Here is a 23,663-nt window from a genome sequence, read left to right as displayed (position 1 = left end):
ACGCACACACACACGTACACACACAACTGAAGCAGGAAGCTCCAAATCATCCACCCCCCACTTTGGAGACGGGAGCGTGCGCTCGCTTGCACACGCACGCACACACATGAGGGGGCTGCTACTGCTGCTCTAATTAAAACAGTAGCAGCAAACCTCCGCCTGCCTTTTAACGAGCGGCGCAGCAGAGGAGAAGAAAAAAACCCCCACAGGAAATGGTGTGCGTCACAAATAAACATGGCTAGCTGCCGGGGGGTACAAATGTGTGTGTGTGTTGATCGGGAGGGGACTGGAGGAGGGGGGGGGGGGGGTCCTACGCCATAGGCAGAGAGGATGTGGTTTGCTGCTGAGTGTATGAGGAGCACAGCCTGTCTTTATCACTCTGGTCAGGCTATCCACGCACGCACACACACACACGCTCACACACGCTCACACACACGCTCACACACACGCTCACACACACACACGCCGTGACCACTCCCACAAGGCCTAACGAGAATCTGCCGCACCCTATACCGCTCTCTCCTTTCCTTCAAACCACAACAGAATTTCACACCAAAACACACAAGAGGCCCAAACCACATCTCTGCCACTTGACAGACAACAGGCCCTCCAACACCTCAGGGAAAATGTCGACAGTTGGTGACCTGTGTTTTGTCTGATAACAAAAAAGGTAACTCTCTTGCAAGCAGATATACAGACACAAGCAGTCCTAGATCAACTTCCTGCCCCTCATGTTGTGTAGTTAGCTGTTGAGACCAGGCAGTCTTTCATGCTACGGACGGTTTTCCACTGACAACCGAAGGAACATTTCAACACTCATAATCTCATTGTTTCCATCTGTTGTGACTAAACCTAGCGTCATGCAATAGCCATATTGGTGACACAACCTGGGTGCCTCTTTCCACTATATTGCTTCTACCAATCCAACGACAAACTCTTACCAGAACGGCAGTTGCATGGGTTTCTAAACATACATTCCTGGTTAGGGACCCAAACCCGCAATCTTGGTGTTGGGCGCTGTAAACGCCACTTGCTCAACTGACTGGGGGGGGGGGGGATGGGGGGGGGGGTAACATGGCGTCCTACCTCCAGCAGGAAGGGCAGCACTGGTACGAAGGTGTTGGTGCTGCCAGAGAGGAGGGTGAGGGCTCGCACGCAGTGCATCCTCAGCGGGTAGTAGCGTGAGGTGGGAACCAGCCTGCAAGAGGGAAGCATTGGTTAGCACTGCCACCTGCTGGCAGCAACTGGTAGTGGAGCCTTGTTATTGCTTCTGGTGTACTACTGATGATTTTTCTACATGTAGTGCAAGCTAGCCGGGTTATTTTTTTCCTCTAGTGAATGATAAAAAATAAAAAAATCTACATATTACTCAAGACAAAATCTCTTTCTTTCAAACTGGTACATGCGGATGATTCTAGGTTTGTTCAAATATGGTTTAATATGATGCTGTGTGTGTGTGTGTGTGTGTGTGTGTGTGTGTGTGTGCGCGTGTGTACTCACTTGATGGTGCCCACTATGACCTGGCACAGTGGATAGATGAGAGGCTGGAGGACATCGCTGGGATGGAGGGTTCCCAGCACGCGACACCACAGGTACAGACAGTGGACGAACTGCCAGTTATACACAGACTGGTACGTCTCCTGGGAGAGGTGACGGAGAAACACAGCTGACGTTACATCCCGAACAGTGCGCTTCGAGCTACATGCCTGGCGTGTGTATGCGCGCACGTGTGTGAGGCCGTCTTGTCGACTGTGTGTGTGTGTGTGTTCACCGACCTTCTTCTTCATGGCCATGGCGTTCCTCAGGTGGATGGCCAGCTGGCGGATGTAGATGAAGCCGTGCTGGTAGGAGGCCTGCGTGTCCAGCGAGTACATCTCTGTCAGGGTCCGCTGCATGAAGTTGATCAAGGGCAGCACGTTGGGGGACGTGAACTTGCAGTTCTGAACGTAGGAGATGTACATTTGCTGTCGGGGGGGCGGAGAGAGAGGGGAGATGGGGTTGAGGACTCAGAGGGGAAACCTAGAGGTGCAGTTTGTACAGCTGAAGAGGGGAGTGGTATAATCTCTTGGGCCTATAACCTGCTGTTCCTAGTTAGAAGCTTATTTGTTACCTGTTAATACAACAGTTAGTTCGAACCAAGTAATTTGATTGGACAAGAGGCATTCTATGGTGTCCTCATTTGATGCCCCAAATGCATGCTTCTGATCAGCTCACCTTTCAACATGGGAAAGGAGATGGTGGACATCACTGAAGCAGACAGTAGGGAATGTGCGCAGCGACTGTTATCATCGACGTGTACACGGTGGTTTTGTAACCGACCATACGACTAGTCTAAAATGGCGCTTCCCAAACCACTCGGGCAGCCAATCTGCACCGGTAGTGCAGGGCAACTCAATTCACTCGCTCTCTTGTTCGTCAGTGGAAAACAGTATGAGCCTGTCTTTATAGCTTATTACTTAGCAAAGATCTCAATATGATTCATTTTGTTTAATTGAAGAGTCGGCTAGCCTAATAGCCTGTTATGTTTCAGTAGGCTAAAACTAGAACATTGATGTAGCCTATCAAAGGTAGCATAATAGCTAATCTAAACTAAACCTTTAAATAGAATTAAGCAGAGCTCAATGGAACAGCTGTTTCATGAATGGGATATTCTGCGTTTGTTAAGTAAATGAAAAATAAATGACTAGAAAAGCACAACGTGGCACGAAGTGACGAACTTAAATAAATAGCCAACTTTATATGGATGTTGGTATATAGCCTATTCGTGTCTAAACATATTTATTCCAAATCAGAACATGACCATAAAAAGCTGCTCTCCTATATTCTGCCCGCTAAGGTTGTGAGCGATGAAAACATACTTGTTTTCTTCAATAGTGTGGCGAGTTAGGCTTACACCCGCTCCCCTCAGCAAGTGAGAGAAACGAATGTTTGCGCATGGCATGAATGAGAAAGACCAGAACTTCAGGATGCTTTGTCTGTTGCATGTTTTCTTGGATATTCCAAGAAAACATGCACACAACGGACACAACCTATATGAAACGTTCCCATCGTCTTTCAAATTACTGTAAAGTACTCCTGAACTTCTGAGAGAAAAAAAAATGTTGCTGGTTTTACGACCAGAGCTGTGCGGCTCAAATAACGCTGTAGTAAGGATTGGAATCACTCTCTTTCTCTCCCTCACACACGCAGACACACACTTGAATAGACAGACAGGGGTGTGACTACTAGTAAACAACTCACAGTGCTCAGGCTCTTATTGTTAGGGTTGCTGTTGTTAGGTTTAGTTCAGTCAAGACCGATGTGTGTGAGGTGACTTCGCGCTTACTATTTTCATAGTCTAACCGACTAGTATTTCCTAACCAACTAGCAGAAGCCGAAGTGTAGTCGTATAAACGACTATCTGCCCAGGCGCCCACATTCCTAGTAGACAGCTCACCTTGAGGACGGGGTTGAGGCACTCACCTTGAGAATGGGGTTAAGGTACTTGTCCTGTTTCTGTCGGCAGATCTTGTTAAGGGCCAGGAAGGCCAGGACTCTGCTCGTCTCCTCCCCTGTGCTCCACTGCTTGATCAGTTGCTGTAGACAGAGAGATGAAGAGAGAGATGGGGGGGAGAGAGAGAGAGAGATGGGGAGAGAGAAAGAGAGAGGGCCTGAGAGAGGTAGGTTTTGGAGGGGACTATGATGCAAATCCATAGGCCTACGTGAATCCAGCTGTCCCTTGTACACCCACCCCTATAACTCCCTCACTACCCCTCCCTTCCTCCTCTGCCTCTTCTCAACTCTCTCGTCCTCCCTCCCCCCTTCCATTTCCTCCATCTACTCTTCTGTACCCGTCTCCTCCCCTCCCTCCCCCTCTCCACCGTTGGAAGAGAGGCTCACCTTGAGCAGCTGTCGGCACTGTTTGGGCAGACACAGGTAGTACGGCACTAGCTGGTTGGCGTGCCTTAGGACTGCGCTGACGACCGTGGACTCCGTCAGACACGACAGCAGCTGTTAGAAAGAGATCGATCGATCGATTGAGAAAGAGAGTACACCCATGTAGAAAAAGAAATCGAAATATTTCAGACAAAAGCGGAGGCAAAAATCAGCTGGGTGATATAATCAGCAGGAGGACAGACCTGAACGATCCCACCGAGGTACATCTTGATATCCAGCATGTTCTTCTGCCATTTTGGACTGGACGACGGAAGAACAGGCCTAGAGATAGGAGGAAAGGAGAAAGGAGGGTAGACTTTTATTTAGACCACCTTAAAAAAAAAATGTCTTAAGACGAGTCAAAGCGGTGTCCCAGCCGACGGCAAACACTTACTTTTTCTGGTCTTTCTCTGGCTTGAGGCTGAGGATCCTCTGGAGGGTGACGTACACGTCCCTGATACAGAACAGGACCAGGGCGTTGAACACTGCAGGGGAACACGAGCGTTCAGGTTCACAGGGGAGACAGACGTCAGGAATCATGCTAAAGCAGGTGCACTGGTAGTCAAGAGCATCACAGGTGCACTAGTAATCAGGAGCTTAACGCCTGGTGTACACAGATGTGTGTGTATGGTGATGCACCTTTTTTAGAAGCATTTTTAAGGGAAAGCGTCAGATAAGGAGAGGAAGCCGTTCCACACTACTGAGATGCCCCCCCCGCAACTCTCATTGTTCACTTTTCAGGCGGGGGAACGCTCAGTGACTCGTTCATGCGTGTTCCTGACCTGAGCTGTCGGCCACTTTGTATCGACACTGGTCTCCGCCCTCGCCTTTGGTGGTCGCCACGGCGGCCTTGAAGGCCTGGGTGATCTCTCTGAAGAGGCGGGGCGTGGGCTCCTCCTGGAGGCGGGGCCGGGGAAACATGCACACATGAGAAGCAAGCTCCATGCACACCAATACTAGTTTTTAGGTTTTGGGAAAATCAGTCTATTACTGCCCAATCAGTAGCACCCGATTCACGTGGTCAGCCAACCCAGACTACGTGAAACAACAACCCTGCAATCACCGAGCAACCGCTCTGCCGATGACGATTATCTTATCATTTGTCAATGTTCAGGATTTTATGTACTACTTTGGCAACATAGGTTTTTTCATGTCATGCCAATAAGCTTATTTGAATGTAATTGGTGTAAACAAATACAGCTCCCCCTCCCACCGATTCTCGAACGGTAATGAGTCCAGCCAGACGTTTCTCCAGCACTGGCACAACGTAACCGAAGTGTAGAGATACCTAGGTCTAGCTATGCGAGAGTACACCAGTACAAAAGGCCACACACTGCTGGTGTGGGGTAAGTAGACCTAATGCTAGCCTGTAGACAGAATGCTACCTTGATAGCGGCTCTCCAGTCTTCCACCATTTTATCTGTGACTTTGATGGCCTCCACTGTCTTCTTGGACTTCTTGGCAGGCTCATCTTCCCCCTCCTCGTCACCAGAGCTGGCCTCCTGAGGTGACAAGACGTTCATGTTAGCTACCTGCCATCTACAAAGAACGTAGCAGCAACTATAACAACAGACCATAACTCACACACAGGCAGAAAAGGAGGAAGAGAGAATATCACACTACTCAAGGTAAAGAATATCACAGTCAAGGACAGACATGGTCCTTACCTCCAGCTGGCTGGGCAGTGTGTGGTACTTCCGCTCCTCCTCGTCCTCTGAGCTGTCAGTGTCGTCAAAGTTGAGCAGCGTCTGGTCGTTCTGCTCCAGGAACTTGTAGAACTCTGGGTCTTTACTCTTTAACCTGGCCAGCTGGTCTTTGTGCTGGGAGGCCTTGCCTTGCTTTTTTGCGCCCCTGTGAGAAACACATCATACAGTTGGATAACGGTCTACTAATTAAAACGAACTGCTCTCAAACAATGACACTATAGATCGGTGAGTGAAACTAACTTCTCGGGAGCAGCAGATGTCCCTGCTTTCGTCTTCTTCTTCCGTCCATTCTGGGTGGGAGTCTCATCTTCAGAGTCTTGCTCCCCTGCGGAGTCAAAGCCGGACAGCAGGAACTCGTCCACGCTGAGGTCCTCCAGCTTCCTAAAGCATAGGCGAGGTACACAGCACAGTGAACATACTGTAGAAGAACGCTCGAAAAAGTACCATTCATAAGCAAGCTAGATTGCTGAATGGAGCCGAGGACAAGCAGGGTTAACGTTACTTGAAATTATAATTATTTACAACCTTTCTGGCAGAACTAGCTAGAATACACATAGAATTGGTTAGCAGGCTAGCTAACATTGGTTAGCTAACTTAGCTACCAGTGTCAGTGACGTTAAGCTCTAAAACAGCACGACAATGCAAAATGAGATCAACACAAAGCTGTTCTTTTGCAGACTCAAAACGGCCAACTTTTATTGTTCACCAAAGTTGTGTTTGATCTCCATAAATAATATGTTATTTGGTTACCTTTTCTGTTTCGCTGCCATGCTGGATCCAAGCGTGACTCCTAACTCACTTCCCAGTCCCACAATGCACCAGTGTACATGTGAAGGAGTGGTTTTGTGGTTCACGTTTTGGGTCGGTCGGTCGGTCGGTCCACAAAAAAAATGTAATGTAACGCCGATGTTGTCTAGCTGTTAAATAAACACTAGAGAAGAAGAAGAAGAGAGAAGATTCAGTCAGATTGAAAATGCTTATAGCCTGCTATTACAAATCCGCGCTTGTTTGAGCAGAGCCGGAGGAAACTATGATCAACTATTTTATATTAGACCTATACATAACGCAATATATATGTATTACGGTAACAAGTTTGTTAAGACATGAATGGGTGACTTTTAAAAACTGTTGGAAAAAACTGCAAACAAATATTTTAGTTTTCAGCGTCAAGTGCTGTGAGCAGTGAAAACAAGCACTGTTCTGATGCTACCGACCGACATGTGATTTAGAAATGATAATTAACGTTAAGCATTCCCGAGACATGGAAAGCTAGTCATATTGTCGAGCACCGTAAGATACTGCGGTCTGGAAAAGATTACAAAAAGAACATTTGGGCTGTCTCTGCGACACAGACGACTGGTGAGTTTTATAGCCTACAAAACCCAGCAGTTTTATTACAAATCCCCACAGGACATTGGAAGCATCAGCTGATCCATTGAGTAGGTGCAATGCATTTTGTGGAATATTGGTTCGTTGATATTTTAAATTATTATTTGAACACTGTGGTACACACAAACGGATGTCTTGTTGTTTTGAACGGACAATCTTAACATAGTGGACAATGCAATAATGGTCAAGGTTGGTCAATAATGGCTCAGAGTTGATTGATTAGTATAGCGTTCTAGCCGAATGTTGTGGTGTAGCCATAAAATGCACGCTTCCTTGTGTCTGTTCAGTCCTCGCTGCCTAATTTAAGGTCGTAACGCGCACTAAAGAACGAGCGTGAGTAGTATACAGCCGCAATGTGTGATTTAGCTGAATAATTTAAAAATCTAAGAAAAATAACACAGTTAATATGTCTCTCTGCGAATGTCAATCACCACCACACATAGCCCACCTTCGGGAGACATCCCACCAGCATTAACAGCTGGAACGCCACCTTAAAAACTGATGTCACTGCTCATGCAGTTTGCATTTACGTCAACAACAGTGGGCACTGACCGGAGGCTTTCTATTTCGTGTGCTTCACAGACATGGACCAAGATTAACAGTAGGAATTATTAGCAAGTGAAATCTGACACGACACTGCCTGTCATTCCACTCCAATTTAGAGAGGAGAGGAAAGGGGGCTGAAAGAACCGCAACATTAACCACTGGTAATTTGAATTTCCTTCACCTTACCATTGCGTGTGAATGCTGATGATGATACTGTTATTTGAAATAGATGGAGGAATGGGGGTTGGGGTGCATCAAAGAAGGCACTGACATGCATTCGAAAGAGGCAAAGAATGACAATATTTGACAGCAGGCCACTGACGGTCATACCGGGAAAAAATGGATGCATAAATGAAAGCCGTATGTCTGGCAACCATCCAGCCTGCTGAGTCAGGAAAAGGAAATGTAGCTATGCCAGTCTAGTTTAATATCTGAAGGGGTGGTGTGGTGTCCATGTCGTGCATAGATGTGACATATGAGATGGTGTGTGAAGTGTACAGGTAAAATAGCATGTTATCTAAAGAAACTGCACTCATGTACTAGTTCAACATCAGCTCCATAGACTACGAGTCCATTGCCCCCACTAGCCAAGGTTGAGTCACTGTAGTATCATGCGTAAAACCTGTTATAGTTACCATGTACCTTTTGTGCACCAGCGCTGGCACCAAAGTAGCTACAGACTCAGAGTAGCCTACAGATTTCTACAGTATTGCAGTTCTCTATTCATCCTTCCAGCTCAGATGTCCATCAGAGACAAGAGTTGTTTTCCAAAAACAAGATGGAAAGATGGAGATGGTTTTATATGAATAATGTTACAGTTCAAAGCTGTGAAGTAGCCGTAGGTGGTGTAACCTTTCACAGCAAGGTGGAGTATTCATTAAAACACTTATGAAACGATTAGGCTAATCCTGCCACATTCTGAAGGACAACTCTCAGGAAGAGAGGACAAGAAGGAAAACATCCTGTGTACCTCCCTCTCCCTCCCAAGGTATGCAGCTGGGGGCGAGCTCACAGCTAATTCTGATACAAATCCACAATACATCTAATATTCCTACAAACAACATAACTGGTTAGCAACAGACAGAATTTACCAATGAAATTGGTCTATGTTCTTTTTCCCCTCCGTTTCCCTGCCATGCTGTATCCCAACGCGATACCTAACTCACTGCCTACAATGCCCCACTGTGCACTCTACATATGAAGGAGTGGCTACCCCCTTAATGAGAAATTAGCCTATTTAGGCTATATGCAAACTATATAGCTTGATTAAGCTCAGAGTAGACAAGAGTTCACACTCTTGGCATGTTTACATGTTCACTCCTCCACCCTGTGTAATAAAGCTGTAGCCTTAATTATAGTAACAACGTGTGGTCAGCTGTGACAAGTAAGCATAATTGGTCATGACAGAGGATGTCAGAGAATGTGTTCAAGAGTAACTCCTATACCGCTATGTCATAGCTGTCATGACTGTTATTGTGACTTGTCTACCAGTAATAGACAGATTACGACACCTTCCTTTTTTAAAAACTTTTCAGACACTGGTTGGGCTTTAGAAAGAGAACAAAGTCAGATGACTCCCGTTTGGAGTTGGGAGTGATTGAACTGTGGTGGGCTACACATCAGACTGATCGACCTCTTTTGTGTGTGTCTGTGTGTTGCAGTCGCCCAGCGTGAGGCCCAGGCAGGAGCCGGCGGCCGCCAAGCCCGCCGCCATGATGGAAGGGGGCATGCAGCTGCTGAACCGCGACGGCCACAGCATCTCGCACAACTCCAAGCGCCACTACCACGACTCGTTCGTGTCCATGAACCGGATGCGCCAGCGCGGGCTGCTCTGCGACATCGTGCTCCACGTCTCCAACAAGGAGATCAAGGCGCACAAGGTGGTGCTGGCATCGTGCAGCCCCTACTTCCACGCCATGTTTACCAGTAGGTGTCCCTCCCTCGTCTTGTCCTCCTCCTTGGGCTTTTGAAAGCATTGCTGCCCCCCCCCCGAACAAGTGTGTCCTTGCTGTGTGCGAGTGTTTCAACTTGTGCGCTAGTGAGCTGAGCGTGTGTGATTCCGCTGCCTCTCTTTCCGCCATACCTGTATCCCTGCTGGAAGACAAAACTCTGGGGTCTCCACACAAAACAAGCTCCATTCGTATCTGCTTACAGTACCTCGGCCGTTAGTAGCACCATGTAATGAAGTCTTTGCTGCTTCAGCGCTCAGACATCTGTTGGTTGTGTGTTCATCGTTCGTGAGCAATACCTCGTCCTTCAGCTTCCTGCCTCATCACCTCCTTCCTCCCTGTCCTTTTGTGTTCGTCCTCTTTCCTCTTGGGGTCATAGGTCACCAGGTGATGTGTGTGTCCCAGTCTTCCTCCTCCTCCTCCTCCTCTCCTCTGCAGCTCAGACTAGAACCCTGTGAGGGTATGTCCCTGGAGAGATGGGCTGTGAAGCTCACCACTAGGCTGCTTTTTATCTGAACCCGCACTAAACACTCTCAAATCTGCTTATTTAACCGTTTATTGGAATGACTTAACCAAGCACCTCCAGCTCTGAGGGAATTAAGTGTGCGTGAGGGAATTAGGGGAAGACGGAGGGAGGTTTAAGGCACAAGCTGCACAGAAATGTAAATATATGAATAATATGATACACTAACAATATTATATACAGATGTTACTGTATATGAAGCTCATACCAACTGATAAAACAAGCAGCTACTTGAAAATCTCTGCAGTGCAGTGCAGCAATCACAAATCATCATAACCTAACAGTGGGAGGAAGTGGTATAATGTACTCTATGTAGGAACTAGTTTCACCGTAACGTTTCATCAAGCGTTTTTTTTGTATATACCTCAGCGCACAACAGTTGTTCATCTCCACCCGGGTACAGATACTGCACACTTGGGTTTTTGATCCGTGGCTCACAGTTTTGAGTATGACCATCTGCCGTCTCTGGTCACGCAGACGAGATGTCGGAGAGCCGGCAGACCCACGTGACCCTGCACGACATCGACCCGCAGGCGCTGGAGCAGCTGGTGCAGTACGCCTACACAGCGGAGATCGTGGTGGGGGAAGGCAACGTGCAGGTAGGGGGGCTGCGGAGCTGACGGCGCCATCGATGTAGCGCTTCCAAACTCTTATTTGTGCTAGCTCCAAGGCACACCTGGAACAAGAACTTTGAAGAAGCCTGCTGTATTTTATTTAAGCTTTCCCTTAGAGCCTACGGTCACTAATATAAGCTTTTAGTGACCAGTGGCGTGGCCATTATCAGCATTTTTTTTTATTTAAACCTTTATTTAGACTCAAAAAATCTCAGAGGTTTCCCTCATTTCCAGAGATGATGAGTGTAGTACAGCAGTACAGAGTGTAGACAATTGTGACCTATCATGGCGGCGTTTAATCAAATCTAAAACATGTTCACCCCGCCCCCGCCCCGTCACCAGACGCTGCTGCCCGCCGCCAGCCTGTTGCAGCTCAACGGGGTGCGGGACGCCTGCTGTAAGTTCCTCCTCAGCCAGCTGGACCCCTCCAACTGCCTGGGCATCCGCGGCTTCGCCGACACGCACTCCTGCAGCGACCTGCTCAAGTCGGCCAACAAGTACGTCCTGCAGCACTTCGTGGAGGTGTCCAAGACGGAGGAGTTCATGCTGCAGCCGCTCAAACAGGTAGGAGTCCTGGAGTCAGACCCAAAAGACTCTAGACCAGGCCTGTCTCTGACTAGTCCAGAAGGGTTGGACTAAAAGTCTAGACTGAGAAACATCTTTGGGAGAATCTGCATTTTAAGTGTTGTGAACTTTCCTAAATGATAATTGTCGGGAAAACCAGCTCATTTTTTGGTTTATGTTCCTCTCTTATTCCTCTCTTAGGGTGCGTGTCCATCGGCAAGTTGTATTTTAGAGCTGGCGCTGTTTACTCATTGTTTACAATGAGCTCTAGGGCGCTGTAGAGACCAGAGCTGTGTTCCAAGCGCTTTTTAGTGCTACAGCGCCATGAGCTCTAGGCCTTTTTTGCAGTTGAAAAGAAGTTGAACTTTTTGGGCTAGAGCGCAGGCTGTAAAAGGCTGTTCTGATGACGACAACGGTCGGTTTTTGGCGAAACTGCAGAGACATCGAACGTTAGCACTAACTAACATTAGCTAGCTATCTTAACTTGGCTAGTTAATCTACAGTCAGCAAAAATACGACACTCGTTGCTAACGTAGGTGTAAAACATTGGTAGCCTAGCTAGCTCTAGTGCGCTCTACGCAGCTGTAAGCTTGGCGCTGTTCAGCTTAGGGATGTAACGATAACCGGTTTAGTGATAAACCACGCTAAAATGTGATTACATTTATCGCGATAAAATGATCAGTAAAACCGTGTTTGATTACCATGCTTTGAAAAACTCACTGTAAATACTGTCCAGCATCAACCAAAACTAGTCTCCCAGATGCATTATTTTAATGTTTACACAAGCAAAAAGTGCAGTGCTGCTAATTTTATTTGTGGTTTTCAATATAAAACTTGGTGAAACGATTTCAGTGTGTGTATCAGTAGTTATTGAACATTTTCAGCACATTTTAACAGTAACGCGATAATACTGATAACCGTGATAATTTTGATCGCTATAATCGTGATGTAAAATGTTCATACCATTACATCTCTAGTTCATCTACATACAGCTTGCGCAGATCTAAGCTTTCCCAAACCTCCCAGGGCTCTACAGTATAATGAACACATAGCCAAGAGTGGCTGCTCTGCTCGCCTTAACAAAATTAATTTAGGAGATGTCTCCCCGTCCTCGGCTCCTCGTGTCAGTATGTCTCTGGGGGTGTCATCACCCTGTCATGACGCATGGGCTGATTTAATTGTCACGCCAACTCATCGTAGCCGTCACTTCTTCCTCGTCTACGGCCTGGGCCCTGTGATGATAACGGCGGCCAGTGAGTCATGAAGGTTGTAATAAGGCAAAGCTATGGCACCCTAAAGGCATATTTTTTAACGACGTTCCAAAACCTTGTGAGAATTTTTACGGCTGAGGCTAGGGTTTGCTTATAACAAAGGAAGGAACCTTATTGTTGCTGTCAAAATGGCAACATTTCTTTTGAAACTTTCCTTTGAAGTTGAAGAGAACTGAGGCTCATGTGACGATAGCTCGAATTAGCCGTGAAAGAAGAAGTGGGACACATTTGGATAGGCCTGTTTACCCGCTGACCAACGAAATCCCTGCATCTTTAAAGCGAGCGAGTCGGGTCCGGCGCGAGAGTGAATGCTCAGCTTAGTGCCGTGTTCGTGTCCCTCTGTGGCGTCCCCTCAGACCCTGTCCATGTTTGTGTCCCTCTGTGGCGTCCCCTCAGACCCTGTCCATGTTTGTGTCCCTCTGTGGCGTCCCTCAGACCCTGTCCATGTGTGTCCCTCTGTGGCGTCCCTCTGTAGCGTCCCTCAGACCCTGTCCATGTGTGTCCCTCTGTGGCGTCCCTCAGACCCTGTCCATGTTTGTGTCCCTCTGTGGCGTCCCTCAGACCCTGTCCATGTTTGTGTCCCTCTGTGGCGTCCCTCAGACCCTGTCCATTTATCTGATTAGACACAATCCATTAGCGGAGGCTAGGCTAAGCTGCGTAAGTGCTGTCTGCCACAGGCTGCAGGGCAGCGCTTCTCTTTCTTTCTCCCCCCGTTTCTCTCGCACTCTTTCTCCTCCTCCTCCCCCTCTCGTGTCTCACTCATCCCGTTTCTCTCTCTTTCTCTCTCTCTCTCTCTGCAGCTGTCGTGTGCCCACTCAGCTCTCTGCACCAGGGGACTGGATTCACAGTATTTACCAAAGCGCTCGTTGCGCCGCTGAGCTCATAGTCGTGAATCACGCCCCATATTTCCTCTGGTAGACTGGGGGCGGGCGGGGGGACGGGGGGGTGCGGGGGGGCACTACACCAGACTGTACTGTGGGATGATACTTCACAGCGTCTTCATCACCGGCACAGCCTTTATGTAATAGGCTTAGGCTATGGGACACGCTGGGACCCTTTATCAAACTTAGAATACCCCCACTGTCCCTTTTGAACACCCACACAAACACACACACACACACACACTCTTACTCTCTCTTTCTCTCTCTCTCTCTCTCTCTCCCCATCTCCATGTTTGTGTATTTGCTGCAGTATGCTGTGTGGGCCCTAGGGTGGGACAGTAGGCAGTAACGGTAGAAGTGGTAGAGTTTGTGTGTTTGTGTGTGTGGGTGTGTGTTTGTGTGTGTGGGTGTGTGTGCGCGTGTCTGAGTTTCTCTGGATTAGCTGATGCTGTTCTCGGGAGGCTGCTATTCTACTGCTCTCAGCAGCAGCTGGCCACGCTAGCCCCGCCCAACTCCAGCCTGGGAGCCCTGCCAGCCCTCTGACTGTACACCATGCACCCACCCACCCTCACACACACACACACACCCTAATAGTTCATTTAAGACATGTGCAAACACATTCACAAGCACAAGTACTGCTTTCTACACAAACATACCATAATCGTTAATTTGACACAAACAGACACATGCACACACACATAAACACACACACACACACACAGAGACACTGTACAGTACACCCACACTCTTCACCCAAATATAGCAGTCCACCTCCGCTGCAATTCTGTCTGTCCAAAGGATAGCGTAGTGTTCTGGCTGTCACGATGGCAAGATGATCACATATCATATAAAAGTGATAAACGGCATTGAGGAGAATGTGATGTAGGTTCCCCAACCTAACCACTCAATTTGTGGATGTGGGAATAATGACCGTGTGGTCAAAGATAAAATATTCACCCTGGTATTTCTTAGGCCGCCACCTGGACCACACAAGGTGGGTTCAGACCGGATGCAAAAGCACAGCCCGTTTCCTTTCGGCGCCCATGTTAACCAGTTTAACCGTTCTGCAGCGATAGTTTCGGCATCTGGTCTATTTTTTCTGTATATTGTGTGTGAATGAAGTGCAAAGGAGCAGAATTGCTCGGCGACCGGCGTGGAGAAATGCACTTCCTGTGTGAACAGCCGGGCTCCTGCTGGCATGAGAATTGACGCTTCCGCCTCCGGTCTGAATCTGGCGTTACCTCTGCCTGCACATTTCCCTTGTTTCGTTGACGTGTCGCTCATGCTGACCAATCACAGTATAACCCCGCCTCCTGAAAAGGTGGGGGCGCGGTCTGAGGGTCAGATAAAGTAAACCCTCAGGGCTGAAAGCATTCATAGGAGCACTTCCTCATTCTCTGGAATTTCCCAAAATAAAGAGATTATATTGACTGCTGAGCCTCTCTCTCTCCTCTCTGTCTTTCTCTCCTCTCTCTCCTTCTCTGTCTGTCTCCTCTCTCTCTTCGCTCTGTCTCCCTCTCCTTCTCTCTCTCTCTCTGTCTCCCTCTCTCTGTCTCTCTCTCTCTGTGTCTCTCTCCCCTTCCCTCTCTCCTCTCCCTCTCTCCCCATCTGTCTCTTCCTGACGTGTTCAGGTGCTGGATCTCATCTCGAGCGACAACCTGAACGTCCCGTCCGAGGAGGAGGTGTACCGGGCGGTGCTGAGCTGGGTCAAGCACGACGTCGACGGACGCAGGCAGCACGTACCCTGGGTAAACCCCCACGCCAGACGCCCAGACACGCCCGCTCACAGAGCACTACTCCCCTCTCTTTCACCTCATCCATTTCCTTTTAGTCCAAGAGTGGGGTTTGATACGAAGCCCTCATGGCAGTCCCGACACCGGGTTGAAGACCTGAATTGTGGGAAATATTCCGCTGACTTGGGCTCGGTGTAACTGATGCGGAGAGTTTATCTCGAGAAGCGTTCTAGCCGTTTAACGCGACAGTTATTTATTCAGGGTTGTCAGCTGAGCCTCGCTGGTTAGTTTCTCTGTGTGACTCATCCTCCCTTTCACACGCTCTCCTGCGCCTCTTACCTCACTTTACCCCTCCGCACTCCTCCCTCTCTTCACCCGCCCGCACCTCTCCCTCCTCCCTTCCTCTCTCCCTCCCTCCCTCCCTACACAACACCCCTCCTTCCTCCCTCCCTCTTTCCCTCCCTCCCCCTCTCCACAACACCTCCTCCTTCCACCCACCTTCTCTCCCTCTCTCCCTAACACCCTCCTTCCCTCCCTCCCTCCCTCCATAACACCCTCTCTCTCCCTTCCTGCCTCCCTCCCTCCCTCTCCAACACCCCCCTTCCTCTCTCCTTCCTTCCTCCCTCCCTCCTTCCCTCCCTCCCCAACACCCCCTTCCTCTCTCCTTCCTCCCTCCCTCTCTCCCCAACACCCCCCTTCCTCTCTCCTCCCTCCCTCAGCTGATGAAGTGCGTGCGTCTTCCGCTCCTGAGGCGGGACTTCCTGATGAGCAACGTGGACACGGAGCTGCTGGTGCGCCACCACTCGGAGTGCAAGGACCTGCTGATCGAGGCCCTCAAGTACCACCTGATGCCCGAGCAGAGGGGCGTGCTCAGCAACAGCCGCACCCGGCCCCGCCGCTGCGAGGGCGCCAGCCCCGTGCTCTTCGCCGTCGGTCAGTGTGCCCCCGAAGGTACCCGCCGGGGTACACGCGCCACAAAAACAGTCTCGCACGCGCACCCGAGGGAATGATGTGTGGCGCTTTATTATCCGGGCAGTGAGTGTTTTATTTGCTCGTAAAAAAAACCGCGGCGTTAATATGAATTGCGTTTGCAGTGTGTTAGGGGTCGTTATCACGCTGAAAGATGATGTTCTTGGCCAATCAGTCGTTTTTCCGAAGACACAGCGCGATGAATCAAAATCTGTTTTTATTTGTCTGCATTCATCATTCCATTGATTGTGACCAGATCCCCTACGTTGGCTGAAATGCCACCCCGAACCGTGACAGCCGTGCTTCACAGAATCAATGTTCTTCTTACTAACTCTCTTGCTGACATACTGGCGTTTTTGTAACCAAAAATGTCACATTTCGACTCATCACTCCATCAGAACATCTGCCACTGGTTGTCGCTCCATGCTTTATGGTCTTTCGTATATCTGCAATCTCTTCTGCCTGTTGCCTTTCCGCGAAGAATGGTTTCTTAGCTGCGACGCCCCCATGTCTTAGCTGCACCACCCCATTTGTCTTCTCACGGTCAAATCATGTACTTTGGTGCCTGATGACTCTGCCTGATGCAGAGCAAGCACTTCTCTGGATGTCCTTCTGTCCCTTAAGGAAGTGACCTGTCCTTCTGTCCCTTAAGGAAGTGACCTGTAAGTGCTGGTCATCAGATAAAGACAGCGTTTTGGGTCTTGCGCTGCGTCTTCAACCTGCTCAGTCTCTACACATTTCTTTATGACAGCTTGAACACATCATGAACTTTCTGGAAAACACAAGAAATTCTGATTACTTTTTATTGTATTAATGTTTATTTGTATTTATTCTAGTGTTTTTACGAGCAAATAGGCACTTACTACCCAGGTACATTTTTACACAGAATTTTCTTGAGTGACCTATGACTTCTACACAGTACTGTACATGTAGAATAAACTGTATATACATACTATAGCATACTGTACATGGTTGTATGCACACACACTGTCTAATAAACGGTATTCGCTTCAAACTGTAACCTGAACTACATTGTGGACCGGTGTGTGTGTGTGTGTGTGTATGTATGTATGTATGTGTGTGTGTGTGTGTGTGTGTGTGTGTGTGTGTGTGGTCCAGGGGGCGGGAGCCTGTTCGCTATCCATGGCGACTGCGAGGCCTACGACACGCGGACGGACCGCTGGCACATGGTGGCGTCCATGTCCACCCGTCGGGCACGGGTTGGCGTGGCGGCCATTGGCAACAAGCTGTATGCCGTGGGAGGGTAAGTCATGGCATTACCTTACAGTCATTTAGGACGCTTCCATCCAGAGTGACTTACAATAAATACTTTAAACGTAGACAGTCAGTGTACTACTGTACTACTCGCCAGAACTGAGAGAGAAAGGAGAAGTGCATCTCCTTCTCCTTTCTAAACAAGTGACCCAAAGCATAATCTAGTGCTAAAGCCAAAGTGCTAGAGTAGCAAAATATGAATACAGTAGGTGCTTAAGAGAGAGGACCTCACCACAGTTGAACCCCCTCGTCAGCACAGTAAACCAATCACCGGCCCCGAAATCTGACCAGTCGCTCGTTCAAATTCAAGATGTCAGACAGGATTTTGTTGGGTCATTGGAGTGGGCGTGGCCCTGTCACCGTCTCCGGTAGTGTTGTCGTGGTTTTTTCTATATATGTAGTGTATGGTTTTGTCTAATATTTCATAGCCACATATTACTTTGATACAAGTATCAATTTAGGCCCATATTTAATATTCTGAACTTTGTAACTGAATGCTGCATTGTGGCCTTTTGTGTGTTTGTTTAGTTGTACTTTGCGCTGGACGCCAGACGGTTAGCAAGCACCACCGTCTGTCCTGGGTCACTGACCCGTCACCACAGGCCTTTTCCCAAATGTTATACTGTAAATGTTTGAGGTTTTGCGCGGAAACCTCAGTCGTGACTGCAGGCAACTCTGGGCTTGGTTAGTCGTTTGTGGTCAATAAAACATGAAGTCTCTTGGTCTGAATAGTCGCCATCTTAAATTCTTCCACAGCATCGAACCTCTTTGTGCATAATTCATCCACACTCCTCCACCATAACCACACATACTGGATGATAAGAACACATCCTGTACATTCTTAGATAAACGGTACGTTGAGGTTGTAGGAAGCTCCAGCACATTTACATGGACTGTGACCTCAGGGGACGATTATGCAAACTCTGACTTCTAAAGCAAAGACACACACTCTGTGGAGAATACAGAACAGTTGATTTATTTATTTTTTTTTACAAAAAATGGTCATAATGTTCTTGCTTCAGCCAAATAAAGAACTAGAAACAGTGCTTGGAGAGCACAGACCTCCGCCCATGAATGCATTTCGTGGCTCTGTGTGTGTGCATGTGCGCGTAAGCAAGACATGTTTGGTATTGCTGCATTCATTAGGCCGAGAGCTTTATGCCAAACCCTGTGTTTCTATGACCTTCCCATGTTGAGATATGGCCATTTCAAGTCCCCTTTCAAAAAATGAATGTAGGCGAATGGCTGGCCATGTTTGGGTGGCTCGTGGACCCGCCCCGTGATTCGGATCCGCTCCAAAATGTAAAGGGTTCTAAGTTGGCCCATGCTACACCCCCTCCCCGAGTTTCATGAAAATCGGTCTGGCAGTTTTTGCGTAATCCTGCTTACAAATAAATAAATAAACCAATAAATAAACACACCCCACCGAAAACACTACTGTACCTCTCGCCTTGCGGCGCCGTTGCTGGTTCTGTTAAATCAGGTTCAACACCCATGTACTGTCCTTGTTTTTATCCTTCCTGGGGTCACCTGTTCGTCCCACTCTCTCAGGTACGACGGCACCTCAGACCTGGCCACCGTCGAGTCCTACGACCCCGTCACCAACGGCTGGCAACCGGAGGTCTCCATGGGGACCAGGCGGAGCTGTCTGGGCGTGGCCGTACTGCACGGGCTGCTGTACGCCGCCGGGGGTTACGACGGAGCTTCCTGTCTCAACAGGTACGCGACACACGGACTACTACACCTGAAAAACCAGCTCTTCTGGGCGGGGGTTTGGATTACACAATTTCAGGAACATCTCGGCTCTAAAGCATCCTGGAATTTACTTGTTTATTATAATATCTTTGTCCTTAATACTAGTGTACAGTAGGTCTTCCGACTGTTTTGGGGCACCCCTGATAGTCAGTGTGTAATTCCAATGCACGTCAAGAGGCGCGTCGCCAATAATTGACCCCGTCTTCCTCATCCTCTTCCTCCCCAACAGTGCGGAGAGGTATGACCCTCTGACCAGCACCTGGACCTCCATCGCCGCCATGAGCACGCGCCGGAGATATGTCCGCGTGGCCACTCTGGGTGAGCACCGTCACTGGCCACCTCCAGAGGATCTCATTATTTAACTACAGTAGCTGTATACTGTCCAGTGTGCTGACCGGCTCCCTAACCCGGAGGTCTGGGGCTTCTCGCACGTTCTCTCTCTGTCCCCCCCCTCCCCTCCCCTCCCCCCCCCCCTGTAGATGGCAGTCTGTACGCAGTAGGAGGGTACGACAGCTCCTCACACCTGGCGACCGTGGAGAAATATGACCCGCAGGTACTGTAAATAAAACTTAACGCTAAAGAAATATCACAAAACGGAGATGAACGGTCATCGACTCATCTCTACAGTACGTCAATGTAAAATATCCCCCCCCCCCCCCCGGTAACCACTGAGAAAGCTGCGTTGGGGTTGTGTCCGAGCAGGGCAACGCGTGGACGGCCATCGCCAACATGCTGAGTCGGCGCAGCAGCGCCGGGGTGGCAGTGCTGGAGGGCATGCTCTACGTTGCCGGGGGCAACGACGGCACCAGCTGCCTGAACTCGGTGGAGCGCTACAACCCCAAGAACAACACCTGGGAGGGCGTGACCTCCATGACCATCCGCAGGTTAGGCTCCTCCTACTGAGGAACGTTCGCCACGCACAGTAATAATAGCACAGTAACGTTGTGATGATGGTTGGCGCTGATCAGCTAGCGTCTGGGTCGATACGCTCCAACTAGGACAGGATTGGAGCAGGGTAACCTGACAACAGTCGACGTTGAGGGCCCATGAATAAACCATGGTGTTAATCATCAGCAGTGCAGCTCACCCACGGGGTTCCATCTACCACACACACACACACACATACACACACACACACAGAGCCTGGCTCCTTTTACACAGCCCAGGACACTGGATTTGCTAGCTAACTACGTTAGCTCGGCTCTTCTCTGTCCTGGACCCGCAGTGGTGGAACAAACTGCCCACTGACCTCAGGACAGCACAGTCGCTGCCCATCTTTCGTCACAGGCTCAAAACTCATCTTATCAAGTACTACCACGATCCTCCCTCTTAAGCACCTATTGTATTTTAGATTGCTATTCTTGCACTTTGCCTTCAGCACTATATTATAGTCTTAGTCACTTGTTTTAGAAAGGAGATGCTTGTGAGTTCTGAGAACTGTAGTAGTACAGTCTTTTCCTACGTTAAATGCAATTATTGTAAGTCGCTTTGGATAAAAGCCTCAGCTAAATGACTGTAATGTAATTACAGGCTCTTCTGTTCCTGAGTTCTCTAAAGCCTTTTAAACCTCTCACAGTAATATATTGATGATTCTAAATGCTACTGTCTGTCGATGGGCTGTTGAGACCTGGCGTGGGATGTGTCTCTCACAGAAGCCGTGTTTGAGCACCGCAGACTCTGGACCAGCCAGTCAAATGTCAAGTGAAATGCCGAAATGAAGCGGTTTGGAAATTAATTTCTGAACGGTCTCGCCCCCACAAAATGCACGGATCAGTGGCGGCGCGACTCTATCCTCCTTATCGCTCTGTCGTTATCTAGCCGCGCGCCTCGGCGGGTGAGAAACGAGGGCGTCGCCCGCGCCTCCGGTTTGCGCGGGGGGGGGGGGGGGGGGGGGGGTTGACGGGACGACGCATCCTGCCCTGTAACTCTAGATCTCACTTCCTGTCCCAGGATGATCGATAAGAACCCGGGGAGGTGATGCAGACAAGGCGGACAGATGAGACCGAGACTCGCGGGCGTGTGACCGGCTGCTTTGCCGCCGCCATTAACGCTCTCTCCTCCGGTTTCTCCTCCGGTCTCTCCAGGAGCACGCACGACCTGGTGGCCATGGACGGCTGGCTGTACGCGGTGGGCGGCAACGACGGCAGCTCCAGCCTGAACTCCATCGAGATGTACAACCCCCGCACCAACAAGTGGGTGGCGGCCTCCTGCATGTTCACCCGGCGTAGCAGCGTGGGCGTGGCCGTCCTGGAGCTGCTCAACTTCCCGCCGCCCTCCTCGCCCACCCTCTCCGTCTCCTCCACCAGCCTTTGACACGGGGCCACCGCCCGGCTAGCCTCGGCCCCGAGCTCCGCCTCCGGGTCCCCCCCCGGCTCCGCCTCGGTCTCCACCCAGACCGCGTCCGGAAAGAGACGCAACTGCTCTGTGTGAGAGAGAGAGAGGGAAGGAGGGAGAGGGGAGGGGAAGAGGGAGGGTCGTACCATACTTGAGAGAGGAGGAGTGGAGTGGGTGGGCTGGGGGGAGCGGGCAAGAGAGGTACAGTTGGAGTTGGGTGTGTGGGGAGAGAGTGGGGTGTGGGGGGGGGCATCTGGACTGGTCTTGTCTGTTCAGGGGTTTCTGAGGTCTCACTATTGAACTGCACCATAAACATACCAGCTCCTCGTCTCTTGAAGAACACAAGAGACTTTACCTCAGATAAGGGGGGTTTGAAAACCACAGCAACACATAGAGCCACTCTGTCCCTCAATCCTTCTGCAATCCAGTGCTTGAAACTCGGTCTCAGCCGTGGCGGTCATTTATGTGTTTATCACGTGTACTGTAAATGTTTCTGCTCTGTCCTTTTTGTCCTCCCAATATTTATTTGATCACTTTTTTGCAATAATTAAAAGAAAAATGAATGAATTTACTTCGGAATGTAGCTAAAGGTTCTGCCATGCATGACTGGCATTGTGTCCCAGCAGGACGGGGGAAAAAGTTGTAGCGCTGCTAAGTCACACTAGGTGGCAGTAACAGGCAGTGTTCATCCACCCCCCTACACCAGAACAGTGCATGAACACCAACAAGCTATGAATAATAGATCTATGGAGATCTATCACTAAAAGCTGCAAATGAGTTTGAATCCTTTTGATAAGAACAGAATAATGTCAAATGATATTTCCTATTTATTAAATTTAAAAACAAATAATATATTCAAAGTGTTTCCAAGATGCTTTATGCAAAGATCAGATGGAGCAGAATGCCTCAGAGTGCTGTATTGCTTTTATTTGGTCGTGAGAAATGCATATCATGGATATCAAAGGTTAAACCTGCTTGTGGTTCAATTTGTGTTTGAGAATTGTGTCGGAGTCTAGAGAGGTTTGATAGTGGTGTATTACACTAATATACCAGGACAGCTGTAATATACTGTAGCTCTATTATTTATAAAGTTATTTCCTCATATAGTCTTTGTACATAAGCCATCTGAGAAAGTAACTGGCAGTTGTTGTTGTTTTTTTGTTTTTTTAAGTTGATCCCTCAGCTGAAATTCGTCTTTTCACTGCCATACGCATGACCTAACAGATGTCGTAGTTGTCAACTGATGTTCATTCGCCTACTGTTGTGTGCAAGTATGTGAGCTAACATTTTTTAACAGCTAACTAGAGGACCTTAAAATGTTGTATAGTCATGTTTGTCATGAACTCGCGTACCGTTGTTAACTAATAACAATGGTGTTATTGCACTTATGACAGTTTCCAAATGGCTTTATAACTATAAGAATATGTAATAACAAAACATGTTTACTTATTAACACTTGACACTAAGAAATAACACTGTAACGGTATTGAACACTTGGTGCTGTCGTTTTCTCTCTCACGTTCCTCATATTGTATCTGTCATTCACTCATACTGTACCTCATCCGTGTATTCTTGAGAAGGACCCAACAGTACGACAGCAGAGTTGATCTAGTAAACGTGTGGAAACTTGTATTCTAACTCCCAAGCTGTGAAGAAACTCGAGGCTCATGTCAGCCTGGTAGTGTTGGGAGTCTTTCCAAGAGGGAAGTTCCAAGAGTAACACACATGAGAAGATAAGGAGAGTAGGTCAAACAAAACAACACAGATACTTCTTGAATACCGACGTGCTACCTGGGGTGCCACTTGTGGGAGCTTAGAGTACAACAGAACTTATCGGAGTCTTTGACTGGGTCAAGGAAAGATCAATTGATTCAATTCAAATGTAACGCAATGTGTACAAACTTCTGAGAAGTTACTTTTTTTCCTTTTTTATTTTTAAAGGATTTTGTTGATCCGTTTATCAGAGACAACCCAATGTTAGTTGTTAAAAGGGCCCTATAGGGAATAGGGTTCATGTAAATTGGATTCAGTGATGGTGAAGTGTCTTGTGAGCTTTGGGCCATGAGAGAAACCTGCACACAACCACATAAGACCTTGTCCTCCATTCAGTGGATCTAAATGTAAATAAGACTTCTTCAAAATTCTCTGATCAGACATTTGTGCAATGTCAATGTGACTGTAGGTTGTGGTTGGTTTTTATTGGTTAACACATTTTCGTTAAATGTGAAGTGTATTGTTT

The 23,663-nt window shown here is 48.5% G+C and overlaps 2 protein-coding genes across 2 annotated transcripts in view; one reads left to right on the top strand and one right to left on the bottom strand.

Annotated features, from left to right (window-relative positions):
• The window catches only part of noc2l (NOC2-like nucleolar associated transcriptional repressor), a 17,298-nt gene extending 10,877 nt beyond the window's left edge, over positions 1 to 6,421 (bottom strand). The window contains exons 1-12 of the mRNA XM_084436284.1: positions 6,372 to 6,421; positions 5,862 to 6,002; positions 5,583 to 5,766; positions 5,301 to 5,417; positions 4,698 to 4,812; positions 4,310 to 4,400; positions 4,119 to 4,197; positions 3,880 to 3,990; positions 3,463 to 3,576; positions 1,776 to 1,964; positions 1,501 to 1,640; positions 1,087 to 1,198 (exon numbers count right to left, since the gene is read on the bottom strand). Of these exons, the coding sequence (XP_084292410.1) occupies positions 1,087 to 1,198; positions 1,501 to 1,640; positions 1,776 to 1,964; positions 3,463 to 3,576; positions 3,880 to 3,990; positions 4,119 to 4,197; positions 4,310 to 4,400; positions 4,698 to 4,812; positions 5,301 to 5,417; positions 5,583 to 5,766; positions 5,862 to 6,002; positions 6,372 to 6,391 (1,413 nt within the window). The 5' untranslated portion in view covers positions 6,392 to 6,421. The remainder of the gene's footprint in view (positions 1 to 1,086; positions 1,199 to 1,500; positions 1,641 to 1,775; positions 1,965 to 3,462; positions 3,577 to 3,879; positions 3,991 to 4,118; positions 4,198 to 4,309; positions 4,401 to 4,697; positions 4,813 to 5,300; positions 5,418 to 5,582; positions 5,767 to 5,861; positions 6,003 to 6,371) is intronic.
• A 426-nt stretch (positions 6,422 to 6,847) lies between these two features.
• On the top strand, positions 6,848 to 21,449 carry klhl17 (kelch-like family member 17). The gene is made up of 12 exons (XM_084461855.1): positions 6,848 to 6,980; positions 9,218 to 9,482; positions 10,506 to 10,627; positions 10,985 to 11,206; positions 14,990 to 15,106; positions 15,811 to 16,024; positions 17,180 to 17,324; positions 18,887 to 19,054; positions 19,320 to 19,408; positions 19,570 to 19,643; positions 19,793 to 19,974; positions 21,175 to 21,449. The coding sequence occupies exons 2-12, from the start codon at positions 9,269 to 9,271 to the stop codon at positions 21,401 to 21,403; spliced, it is 1,776 nt and encodes a 591-aa protein (XP_084317981.1). The 5' UTR covers positions 6,848 to 6,980; positions 9,218 to 9,268; the 3' UTR covers positions 21,404 to 21,449.
• The last annotated feature ends 2,214 nt before the right edge of the window (positions 21,450 to 23,663 follow it).

The sequence above is a fragment of the Borostomias antarcticus genome (genome assembly GCF_949987555.1).
Source record: "Borostomias antarcticus genome assembly, chromosome: 3".
NCBI classification, from domain to species: domain Eukaryota; kingdom Metazoa; phylum Chordata; class Actinopteri; order Stomiiformes; family Stomiidae; genus Borostomias; species Borostomias antarcticus.
The sequence above is the reverse complement of the archived record's forward strand: the minus strand, read 5'-3'. Positions and strand labels throughout refer to the sequence as shown.